At 38.4% G+C, this 12,090-nt stretch overlaps 1 protein-coding gene across 2 annotated transcripts; it reads right to left on the reverse strand.

Annotated features, from left to right (window-relative positions):
- Positions 1-384: 384 nt before the first annotated feature.
- LOC110053266 (tetratricopeptide repeat protein 28-like) lies at positions 385-11,834 on the reverse strand. Of its 2 annotated transcripts, XM_089284530.1 has the most exons (5): positions 11,559-11,834; positions 9,001-9,099; positions 3,448-5,591; positions 2,682-2,764; positions 385-2,372 (listed from the first exon to the last, which is right to left on the reverse strand). In XM_089284530.1, exons 2-4 carry the CDS (start codon positions 9,067-9,069, stop codon positions 2,710-2,712), a joined length of 2,268 nt encoding a protein of 755 aa, XP_089140656.1. In that variant the 5' UTR covers positions 9,070-9,099; positions 11,559-11,834; the 3' UTR covers positions 385-2,372; positions 2,682-2,709. The 2 variants fall into 2 exon arrangements, with proteins under 2 accessions (XP_089140656.1, XP_020615139.2); XM_020759480.2 differs by lacking the exon at positions 11,559-11,834 and having other exon boundaries at positions 9,001-9,648.
- Positions 11,835-12,090: the final 256 nt, after the last annotated feature.

Below are 12,090 nucleotides of genomic sequence, written 5' to 3' on the forward strand. Positions count from 1 at the left end.
TAGTTCCCAGTAAAACACTCTTCTCCATATAATAAAACAGGATACAGTAGGCGTCTCACTCTCTACACCAAGATAGATAGTGAGTAACCTCACAGTGTGCTATTGATAACAAAATGGCGGCCGCTTCTTTGCGTTTTCGAAGTGTCTGTGAAGAGAATTTAGATCAGGTTTAGAACGACTACCTAGATTAATCGTGCTCGATTTCTATGTGTGATAGCTGACTCAAGCTGTCGCCTCGTCGACTACCACGAGGTAGAAATCTCGAGCTCATAATCTAATTGTTTGATAGAAGTACGACTTTTAGAGCACACTTTATCACAGGTTTCTTTATAAAATTGTTTGTATTTACCTAGTTACTTCAGAATCAAGGATTTCAAACAACACTACTGTTTACATGTTTGACATCTTTATTTACCTTATTTTATAAACTATAAGACTTTTGTTCATCTCTACAACTGATTCAAACAAAACCAAAAGTTCAAAAAGTTTCCTGGTCCACCAGGGGCGGGTTGTTCAGAGCCCGATTAAGCTAACAGGATTAGCTAGAATTTTGACTTGAGTTTTGTAACTCTTCGGTGAGGTTTTCTGTTTATATTGTTTGTCCTTTAGTGTTGAGTTTGTATAATCTCAAACTATGAAAAAGATACGCAGTGTTAAACATTTATATCCAAGAAAAATTTATACTTCGGTTAACTTCTAATCCTGGGTTAGCGTTAACCGGCTTTCGAACAACCCGGCCCTGGGGCCCGTTTCTCGAAAGCCATAGCAAAATCTCGAACCTTACGATTACAGAGCTGTTTTATTCCCATATTCTTAATATGAAGAGAGGTTCCCTTCATACAAGAAGTTTCAGGCGTATACACTTCTCCGTTTTTAGATAAAAGTTTCAGGGGCTGTCAAGAAACGGGCCCCTGGAGACAATCAAGTGGTCGCCCTGTCGTGTCGATCATGTTCTCGTTTAAGAACGCTGTTCTCCCTCGAAAATTTGAGAACATATTCACAATCAACAACCAGATCCATTGTTACAATACAAAGCATGCAAACTCCTTTCGTCTGCCATTATATAGAACAAATATCAGGCAATTCTCTGTATTCTATCGAGGTCCTAAATTTTTTAATTCTCTTTCACCTGAAATTTCTGGCTCTTCATCACTGGCATCTTTTGGGAAAAAACTTAAAGCATACATTATCGGTAACTATTAACTCTGTCATTACATAAGGCTTGTCATTAATTGCTTTATCTAAATTAGTCATCTGGTGTTTCTTGAGAGGGAAGTTAAGCTTACAAGCCCCGTGCGGGTTTTTATTAGGTTCTCTCGCCATTTTGTTTTCTATCCTTGAATATATAAATTGTAGTTTTGTATCTTCATTGTAATCTTGAATATTAGTTTTTGTTATTTATTAATCATTGTATTGTAATTCTATTTTTGTTTGTGTGGCAAATCAAAAAAATTGAAAATAAAATAAAATAACTATTGTTATATCGTCATCTGATTGGTTAAATGTCTTATTTGAAACCACACTGCGTTTACCTCCTTGATTACTCTAATTTTGATTTATGAAGACAGTCGTAATGAAACTGCTCCAAATTAATCTTTTTTTCTCTCTCTGAGCACAACTATTCAGTAAATACGATAAACACTCAATGCATTTCTCACTAACGACGAGAAATACACTATTTCATGTAAAAACAAGAGTATGTACATGAGTAATTATCATGTCCTCAATCAAACATTCTGTGGCACTGATGCAAAAAGCTACGACAGAACCTTCCAATCTCAACTTACGAAATGTGTTCTGTTATGGTCGCAAATACATAAAAGTCCATATCCGATATGTTGGAATTTTGATCGGGTATTGAAAATTTTTATCTCCTTTAGACGTTTCAATTTAAAATACGTGAATACTTTGTTCTTTGAACTATTTTTTTCTTGATCAGCAATTTTACTCGCTCAGTCGTTTCAAAAATATTGATACTCCGAGGGTATACAATTTTTTTTTTCTCAAAACAGCTTTAGAAACAAGCTTATGGCAACATGGCATAATTTTCGTAACTTTTAATTGACCTAATTAAAAGACTTCGCCGTTTAATGAAACTATTATACAATCTAACAAAGTTTTATATATCTGAGTAAAGTATTTCCAATACCGGGAAATACCATTGGACGATAAAATGAAAGGTAAATGTAAATATCTAAACTTTTGGTTCTTTTTTTCTTTTTTTTTTCCTATCTGAAAATCTAAAATGCTCATCGTGGTAACGACGATATTTATAAACAATTTAAAAACGCAGGTAATACTCCTGGAAACCTCGTCTAGAAGCCACCTCTTCGTGATGAACCAACTTCCGAGTTGATGATAAACTTCTTGCACTAGGAAAAATGAGATAAGAATATATAAAACAAAGCAGAAACACTGTTACTTGCAAACTAACGTTTTCCACAATAAATAAAACAATGTAAGGTTTACATGAGACATTGACACATAATCAAAATAACAATCGCAAGCACAATTGAAGTTCAAATCCAATAGCCCAATGCCGCGAACTTTCAAATCCATCACTGAAATACAAACCCATTCACGTGCATGGAAGCTTCTACAAAAGCGAACCAAAAGAAATCTTTCTTTTTCAATATCATTGAAAATGAAATAAATCAGAAGGGCAAACCAAGCTAACTCACCATCTTGGAGGGCTTTTTCTTACATGGCTCAAACGTCACTAGTGGAATCAAAAGAAGATGCTTTTTCAGCTGTGGCTGTCATCCTACCAAGACAAAACAAGAAATTTACTGCTTTGTGATTTCAATTTTAATCTTTTTTTTTTTCAGTTAAAATTACTTTATCATCACCAACATTCACAAACACAGGAAATAAGCTAGATATAAAAAATGTAAGTCAGCACAATATGTAAGTTTCAGGTTTAATACTTATGTCCGCTACTGGTAACGTGTTTTCCCCTATAAATTAATCTTAACTTCGTTTACCATTAAAGAATGTCTAAAGCAAAACTTCCAAACCTTAAGATTCCTGAAATCAAAACGAATCACCACAGCTTCTAAAAACTAAAAGCTTAGAAAAGAAGTAAAAGAGAAATTTCATCTTAATGAGTGCCGTCTCCTAAGTCTCGCCCAAACACTACCCCCGTCCCCCCTCCCACATCGTATTAGGGCAAACAACTTACCGGTGATAACCCCCAGAAATATTCGATCGTGGAGTTTATTTGATTTTAGTTCGTTGTGATTTACTTGCATCATATTTTATGACGACGCATAGAATCGTCAGTTTGATTAGACAGCTAAAAACTGCAATAAGAGCTATTTCCACGGTTTTGAAATGGACAGTTGCTCTTCCATTCAAGTACGCGATGCAAATAAGTTTCTTGCTAAGGGGTGCGATTATTTCAGTTTAGGATAACATTTCAAAAATAAGTTTGAGTAAGATTCCTACCTGATTTTGCTGAAATCCATTGTGACGTCATCGCCAATAAGTACAAATGGAGCCCAGCAACTCACGTCATTGAAGTCGTCGGATTCTCTCAGATGTTTCATGGCGTAATTGAGAGCCTTACTAGCACATTGTCCTTGAGACAGATGTTCATAGAAATGTTTCATGAATTCTTGAGTTGCTTTGTCATTGATCGCCCACAATGTCACGACAACGGCACGAGCACCAGCTCCTAAAAAGGCACGTGCAATACCAACCACGCCTTCAGCCTTAACCTCTCCTCGGCCGCTATGGCAACAGCTCAAGACAACCAGTCGTGCTCTCAATTTTAAATTCAAAATGTCGTGCATCGTCAAGAGAATGTCTTCCGACCTGGACGCCTGGTAAAAAGACAAAATGATATCACCAGTTCCTGAGCGACCATGTGCTGCAATGTGTACTAAAGCAACCGAGTTTATCCGGCGCAACACTTCGGCCTTTGTTGCCCTTTCTCCTGTAAGAGGCTCAGTATTGAGAATCTTCCCAATCATCAGTACCTCTTCTTTGGCGCATGGGAGTGGTGGTAGTTTTGTACATCTTCCATCTAAGACGACTTCAACACCCACCCACGGGTCTCCAACAAGCAGCGCTCCAGTCGTACTGTGGTACCCCTCTGGGCACTCTGCCATCAGCTTCAAACTGGTCAATGAAGGTATTAGTCGAATTCTGAAGGTTTCAGAAAGGTACTTAGAATCTTGGCTGATGACTGCGGAAAAAGGAACCAATGCCAAGGGACCATCAGGGACGATGGTGATTTCATCACCATGCAACAAGTCTGCAACTGGGCCAATACAATTGTTATACAGTTCCTTTAAAGCGCCTTTCTTTCTTTCTTTCACGCAGTCCAAGGATCCCGTCTCTTCAGGACTCTGAACAGGCAACCCGTCATCTGCTGGGCCATCCAAGCAACGAACCTGGCGTTCAACACTTCTCAGTGTTTTGCAAACTTTCTCAATCCAAGACTGCAAAAAGACCATTTCATCTTCCCGGAAAATGTTTCCATCTAAATTTCTTTGCCTGAAATGAATTTCTTTACATCCTTTCTGTAGCATCCAGAAATTGACTGAGATTTTGCCAATTGCTAGAAAAATCGTGTTCGATGAAACGTAGCTTAAAATGTCAGAGATTACTTCAGTGTTCTCGGCTGACGGTGAGGACGGAGCCAATTCCAATTGATATCGTGATCTCATCAGATCCATTAGGGCTTGCGCACGTCCCCGCTCGGCTGAAGAGAGAGCTTCAGTAATCTTGTTTCGGTTTAACTGAATGACCCATAATGCATAGTAAGCATGTCTATACTTAAGCCTATTCCGAAGGCCTATTTTCCAGTCGTCTTGCGATTGAAGAAGGTTTCTGGAGTTATCAAATATTTCTACACAGGATTTAACGCAATCTTCCGCTTTGCGCAAATCATCGAGAGCTTTGTAAGACAAGCCAAGGCTGAGATATGCCGTTACTTGACATTCTTTTTTTCCAGTATCCTCGGCGATGCGAAGAAATTTCTGGAAGTACTCTATGGCTGTCTCCAAATCGCCGAGACTACAATAAACGTTACCAAGATCACCATATAGTGGTCCTTGACAACAGTAAACTCCGAGCTCCTTGGCAATACTAAGAGACTTCTGGTAGTACTGCATGGCTTTGTTGAAATCACCGAGAGCCAAATAAACGCCACCAATACTCATATATGCGTGCCCTTTTGCTTCTTTGTCTCCAATATCCTCGGCAATACTAAGAGATTGCTGGTGGTACTCCATGGCTGTCCTCAAATCACCGAGAGAGGAACAAAATTTACCAAGACAAATACATGCACCACTTTGGGTTCTTTTATTTCCGACATCCTTAGCAATACTAAGACATTGCTGGTGGTACTCCATGGCTGTTCTGTGATCACCGAGAGAGAAAGCAACTTGACCAAGATGAAAATATGCATGTCCTTGCCCTTCTTTGTCCCCGACATCCTTGGAAATACTAAGGCAACGCTCGTAGTACTCGAAAGCCTTCTTGTAATTGCTATCGATAAAATAGTTATATCCAAGACTATAATAGGCGTTTAGTTTGATTGTTTTGTACCATCCTTCGTCAGTGATTTCCTCTCCATGTTTTCTCTAAGAATACAGCACAAGTTTTGATAAGAATCTCTTCCGCGTTTTCACTCACTGTTATAACCAAAGGCCAGTTAGAAAAAATATCTAGTCGTGGGCATGGAATAATTACTCATTAAGATTTATTCTTCAGTTAATTTTAAACTCAAATACATTTTCAGATCAGCCGTTGAATAGAGAGATATCCTTCTTCAATACACTGTTTTTTTATAAGAATATTGTTTTTCTCGCCGGGGAAGAATATTCTTATTTTTGTGACTTTTTTAGCTGAAAATATTCTTGTGAATATCCTTAGATTATAGCATATGAAATTTCTGTTTTCTAATTTATTTGGTGTCTGGATGGTGTTAAAGTAGTTTTAGAGCCAGCCTGTAGACATTAAAACCTGAAATCAGGCACATAACTTCTTGCAGAAATGTTATTAGCATCGAGCATACAGCTAGTGCTGTTTTTGTTGCTTTTAGACCAGTTCTGCCATTTAGAGAAAGGAAGAATTTTATACAGTTTCGTTAAAAACATATAATTGTATTGTATTTACAAATTTTCAACACACAAAATTATATTCTTTTCAAAATCTCAGCCTCGGCCTCAGGTTTAGTCTTAAAATATTCTTAAAATTTGGCAAATTTCAGCCTGGATATTCTTACAAAATATATGCTAATAAAAAAAGAGTGTAATATGTTGGGTTGGCTTCCAATATTACAAAGTCATCACTATGAGATAACGCCAAAAAAATGAAGAGAAAACAGTATTGTTTTATTTTATTTTATTTTATTTTATTTTTTATTTATTTATTTTTTTTTTTTTTTATTTATTTTTTTTTTTTTTTGGTGAACTTCGAGAAAGCTATGCGTTGGTATAGAGACGTTCTTACGTTTCTTGAATCAATTTGATCGAGCTTTTGCCTCTTGAGCGCGATTTTTAGGTTTATACCTCCTTTGTTCGCTCTGGCACCACATAAATCAAATGCAGCTGCTTACCCACAAGTCTGTCAACTGATTTGCTTTGTTCAGGCAAGACCATGATTTTGATCCTCGGTGTGGATCTCATCAGATTGCCAGTATTTTCTGCTCGTGCGTCTGTAGTCTCTAGCGCAGCTCGTATATATGTGAACTCGTATGTTAGATCGGCATTTTGGTTCAAACATCTTGTAGCGTGCACCTCTGAGGCGGATCGAAAATGCCAAATTTCAATAACCCGCGCGGTATTTGGAGAAAATGATCGATTAACCAATTAAAAGACAGGAAATGTCTTACGTAATGCAGAATAGTATGACAACCAATCAGCGTACGTTCCAAACATTCCAGGAACACCACCCAGAGTGCGGAACACGGAGCGCTTTCCATTCGACCAAAACTTCCGAAATTTTCGAAACGGAGACAAATGGTACGGAAATTTCCAGGGAAAAGTTCCAGAAAATCCGGAAATTGTTGAATTTCCGAAAAGCGAACCATTCAACCGAAAATTCTAGAAATTCCGGGATGAAAATCAAATGGAACGGAAATTTCCAGGAAAATATGTTCGAAAATTTAGGTATACCTCACGAGGTTGTCCTCTTTTTCGGAAATTATGCAAATTCGCAATTTTCTATTCAGCGCTAGTTCTTTTGGCCGCGATGACAGCGAGTTGGACATCTCACGCAAGGGTGGCAGCGGCGCGTATTTGAAAATTGAAATGCTTTAGAATCTTTCCACTTATATTTCGATAAACACGAGCTACAGCTAAATTCGTGAAGAAAGCGTTTTATAAAAATAATGCCCCTGTGGTGTACTTGTTTGTTTTGCATAGCTTGGCTAGGAAATGTACAAAGATTTATAACGCGTGCAGAACCATTGTACTGACTCATTAAACCCTTTATTTTGCGACTTTTTCGCTGCCGTCGTGGTTTGTATAAGGTCCCTGCTGTTGTGGTCTATAAAAAGTCACGATGTCGACATATCAGTGTTCTGTTTGCTTCTGTATTTGCAATTAAAACCTCGAAGTCGTTGAAAAATCCAAGCGAACAAAACTGTGCGGCTTGTCGTTTTCCACACTCGAAAAGTCTGTGCCGTTCGCTCATGGAAAAGCGCGAGTATGAAAGAAAACACATTTTTAAATTAAAGAGAAGAAGAAGAAGAAGATCTGAATAAGATCTTGCTCGAATGGAAAACTTCTATAAGACCTTGTATTCCTCTCAACATAGTTAATTGAGGGAAATGGTCAGAAAACTTGACAAAGTTGTTTGTTGTATGTTTTTGTTTGGTATTTTGGGGGTTGACCCTGCACAAATCCTGGCAAAAAACGAAAGGTGGTCATGTGTGCTCGTACAACTAACCAGTAGAAGCATTGCAATTATGTAATTATGCATAGTCAATGAGCATAGAATAAGATGTGCAGGGTCAAGGGCCTTCCAACATAAATCTTAACCTGTTCGTTTGCTTCTTTGATGTTTACCGGCCTTCCTCACCATTTCCCCTATTAACTATGCTCTCAAATACCAGAGGGCAAATTTCATGTTTCAGCATCGCCTTTTGTAACTTCCAATAATATAAAAAGCCTTGATGGTGAACAGCAGAAAATCTGTCAAGGGTTTATCATCGAAGAGGAACCCTTATTCGCTCTCAAACAATTTCGAAAAACAAAACCCAGGTTCCGAAGGACTTACCGCGGAATTTTATTTTTGCTTTTGGGAATATGTTGTAACCCCTTTAAAAGACTATTCAAACGACGCCTACCAGCGTAGCGAAATGTTGCTCTCTCAAAGAAGGGACACTCTTCTCCTAAAAAATTGGCGACCGATTACCCTGTTCAGGAAAATAGCCACGAAATGTTTTTGTCTCACATTATCTTCAATGCATCTTGTTTGAAAACAGCTGATATTTGTTTACCCTGACCGTATGATTTCTCGTGCAAAATATAACCAATGAGACAACACTTGTTATCATTTTGATCTTGTGCACAAGATCAGTGTCTTGGTGAAGGTCAGGACAACTGCAATGATCCTGGATTGAAGATCATTGAAGATTACATGGCTTTGTTGATTGAGTACATGTTTAATGTAAGCTCAGTCTTGTTGACTCAGATGATATAAATCTAGAATTATTCCTACCAGGGTGGTCATATCTTGTGTAAAGCCAAACTGTACTTGTTTACACTGACGAGGTTTAGGATGCTGAATATGGGCCGGGTCGCACTAGAGCGAATTCAAATATTTCCAATTTTTGACCACTTTGTGCTTACATGACTTGACACGAGAGAGAGCTTGGGAGAACACGAAAGTACTATCCACCATTGGGTTTATATACATGTAAACTTAGAATTTTCCTCAACTACCTCTCGTTTTTTTCTATCAGCCTAGGTAAGCACATAGTGTTCCTTTTCTATTTTCTAAATAAGACATAAAAATTATTTTTGAAATAAATGTTTAAAATACCTCATGTTCTTGCGCAGTTCCAGTGACACGTCGCGCGACATTTATCCTCTTTAAAACAAAATTCCTCATTAATAACAAGTCCGCGTCCTCCTGGTCAGTCTTGCCTTAGTCAAGGTAATTACGTAAACCAATACAAGTTAAAAGTGTCTCCGGGCATGAAAACAATAAAGAGGGTGTAATTGTAAAGATTCTAGAGGTTGCTTCTTACTCAAATCTTAAACAACTACAGGGTAGCGCGGTGCGAGATATTCGAACTCCACTTAGTAAATTCAAACTGATCTAATGACAGATCAAGCCCATAGATCTAGTTCACAATACGTAGCGACTGAAGAAATAGCGAAAACCAGTAGATCGTAAGTAGTAGTAGTAGATACAAATAGGAGTAGTAGTCGTACAAGCAGGTGTGGTAGTCGTACAAGCAGGTGTAGTGGTCGTACAAGTAGGTGTAATAGTCGTTCAAGTAGGTGTAAATTTGGTTGGCGACTTGCACCAAAGGGTAGCAGAGAGACAGCGAAATACACTTAAAATAGCGGTAACTTGCATCCTCTGATCGTAGCAGGGTAGGAGGGTCCACAGTAGGGATCTCAGATCCCGCTTTCCCGCCCATTTTTTCCTATTAATCACGCCATCCCGCCCGTTTTTGCCCTGAAATCCCGATCTCACCCACTTTTAAAAAACTTTTCTGTATTAATTATTAATTTGTTAAATTAATAATTAACACAGAAACGTTTTTAAAAAAAAGATATCACATAAAAGATCACAAAAGGATTCAATGGATAGCAGATAAGTAAGCACAAATGATTGTAACGTTTCTTTCTGTAAACGGTTTACTGTTTTGTTTTCTTTTGTCCAAGTATCAGTGAAAGAAAACAATTGTTCACTCCCATATTCAAGACATGGCCCGTAAACACACCTGACAGTCTCTTTCAAAGCTTTCAGCATCTTCACTTTCCTTGAAATCTGGGCTCAGAACTTTTCTTTCCAAGTGAAGGCATTCCCACTTGCACACATTTTCGCAATATATGGCGATGCAATTTATAATGTCGCATACTTTGTTCGATAAATAACTATTGCCACCATCCGGTGTGGCCGTCCTGGCCAAAACAAGCCAAGGGCTCTGGAAAAGCTCAAAAGACTAGAAAAACTAGAAAGGATCAGGGGGTTTTGATTACAGGCGCAAGCGTCGAAAATGTCGGAAAGGGACAGATGTCATTGATGTCCGAAGCCAACACAAATGATCGCAATAGAACTCAAAGACCATCTAATAGTCTCATGATACTAACGTAGTCAAGCGATAATGGATGCTTTTGACAGAACCTGACAAGGCACAGAGCCATTGCTATCTATCACTTGAAACCTGACACAGCTATACGCACAAAAGGTTCGTTTCTGCCAACTTGCGGTTTTTGCGCCGGTCAATTATGAATTTATGAGGTCACGAAAGAATGGAAATCCCGTATCCCGCTCTGTTCACCTCACGAATCCCGCATCCCAACAACATAAAAACACAAAATCCCACTCCCGCTCTTGATAGTAATTCCCGCTTCCCGCCCCTGTTTTCAGCTCAAATCCCGAATATCACGGCGAAAAAAAAGGCAAATCCCACATCCCGCCAATCCTATTGTGGACCCTCCGGTAGCGGTGTAACTTCACTAGCAATCTTTGACTAAAACAAGTTGCGCGTCGTATTTTATTGCCTATGATACGTGAAAAATCTAGGGCGTTGTGAGAAACGTGGTGCCCACAATAAAGACTATTTTCCAGCGGCACTGAAAAATTCGGGAACTGTTAGATACGTGTGAAAATCACGATTCTATGAAAGCTTTGATTTTGAAATCACGTACTTGGCTTGAATAATAACTGATAATAAATCAGTAGGAAGTTTCATAGGGAATTGATAAACGATGGGCGTTTCAAAACTAACAGAGGGTGATCATCAATAATTTCAACCTTCAAAAATGTTAGACAGAGAAGCAGCTATAATTTACTGTTTTCGCCTTTGCGATCTTTCATTCAATCTGTTTTTGTTTTTTATTACGTTACTGTTACATAATTTTCTTTCTTTTCTTGTGGTGAACACTAAGTATGTTTTTTATACTTTTCTTTACTAGCAACAGGTCTTATCACAAGTGTAATAAACATAAATTATGTTTAGCAATATGTAAGCTTAAGAGAGCAACAAGACTCCGCAAAACAAGTTCTCTCTGGATCTCTTGCAGTTTAATAAGCACTTAATGACTGGCCACAAGGAAAAGAGTAAGCTTTGGTTTCCCGAGACCCTAATGTTCCCCGAGGCGAAGCCAAACTATTTGCTTGACGCTGGCTGCCACACAAATTTGCTGCGCGTCCACACGCGGTGCACGACCTGATCGTGTGCGAGTCGAAAGTTCAAGTTGTCTTTTCTCCCTAGTGAGTTTTAACCCATGAAAAGTGACACGTTCTCCTCCAATCGGAAAACGTATTTGAGTTGGGAGGTATAACAAGACTGTTTTTGTCTTCATATGCACTCCTTCAACTGAAAACATACTCTTGGACGAAAAAGTATACTCAATGGATACAGCTAATCGTTCGTCGCACCACGCGATGGCTTGTCCAAGTAGATTCAGCTTTATACAAGCGAAATATCCTAAAATTGCAGCTAAGAAATAAAATGACACATTTTATCTCCGATTTTGGTCAATGCACATGTATTGAGGTTTATCAACATTAGCCCTATTTTGCCTGGGCTTTTTTTTCGTTCGTGGGCTTGGGGTGAGGGCTCTTTGTTACGGTATTTCAAAAAGCCTTAGATCCTCCATCTTGGATTTAAAGAATTATCTATAAATCTCAGAACAGCCTCCAAATTGATTCACAAAATCGGAAAAAAAGAATATAAAAATTCAAGAACTGCTAAGATTTTGAAATAGAACAACTTTTTGGGGGCGAAACGCCCTTTGAAAACATTGTTGCCACAGAATCCTCAAGTCACGTGAGCAAACTGTTGACCCAGCAAAATGTTAGCTGATAAAATTTTGGGAAAAGTCACAAAGTTTGATTACTATAGCTTGAATATTGTTCAGGTTAGAAAAGTTTGTGCCCCCGCCAGGCTAT

Source organism: Orbicella faveolata, unplaced genomic scaffold (assembly GCF_042242905.1).
Source record: "Orbicella faveolata isolate gen_17 unplaced genomic scaffold, um_ofav_v1 contig_13, whole genome shotgun sequence".
Lineage (NCBI taxonomy): Eukaryota > Metazoa > Cnidaria > Anthozoa > Scleractinia > Merulinidae > Orbicella > Orbicella faveolata.

Excerpts from the sequence above, each read along its gene's own strand:
- LOC110053266 (XM_089284530.1), bottom strand. The coding sequence starts at position 9,069 with ATGAGGAATTTTGTTTTAAAGAGGATAAATGTCGCGCGACGTGTCACT. Across the intron at positions 5,592-9,000 it reads GAACTGCGCAAGAACATGAG|AGAAAACATGGAGAGGAAAT; the intron begins GTATTTTAAACA and ends CTGTATTCTTAG. Across the intron at positions 2,765-3,447 it reads ATGGATTTCAGCAAAATCAG|GATGACAGCCACAGCTGAAA; the intron begins GTAGGAATCTTA and ends TTGTCTTGGTAG.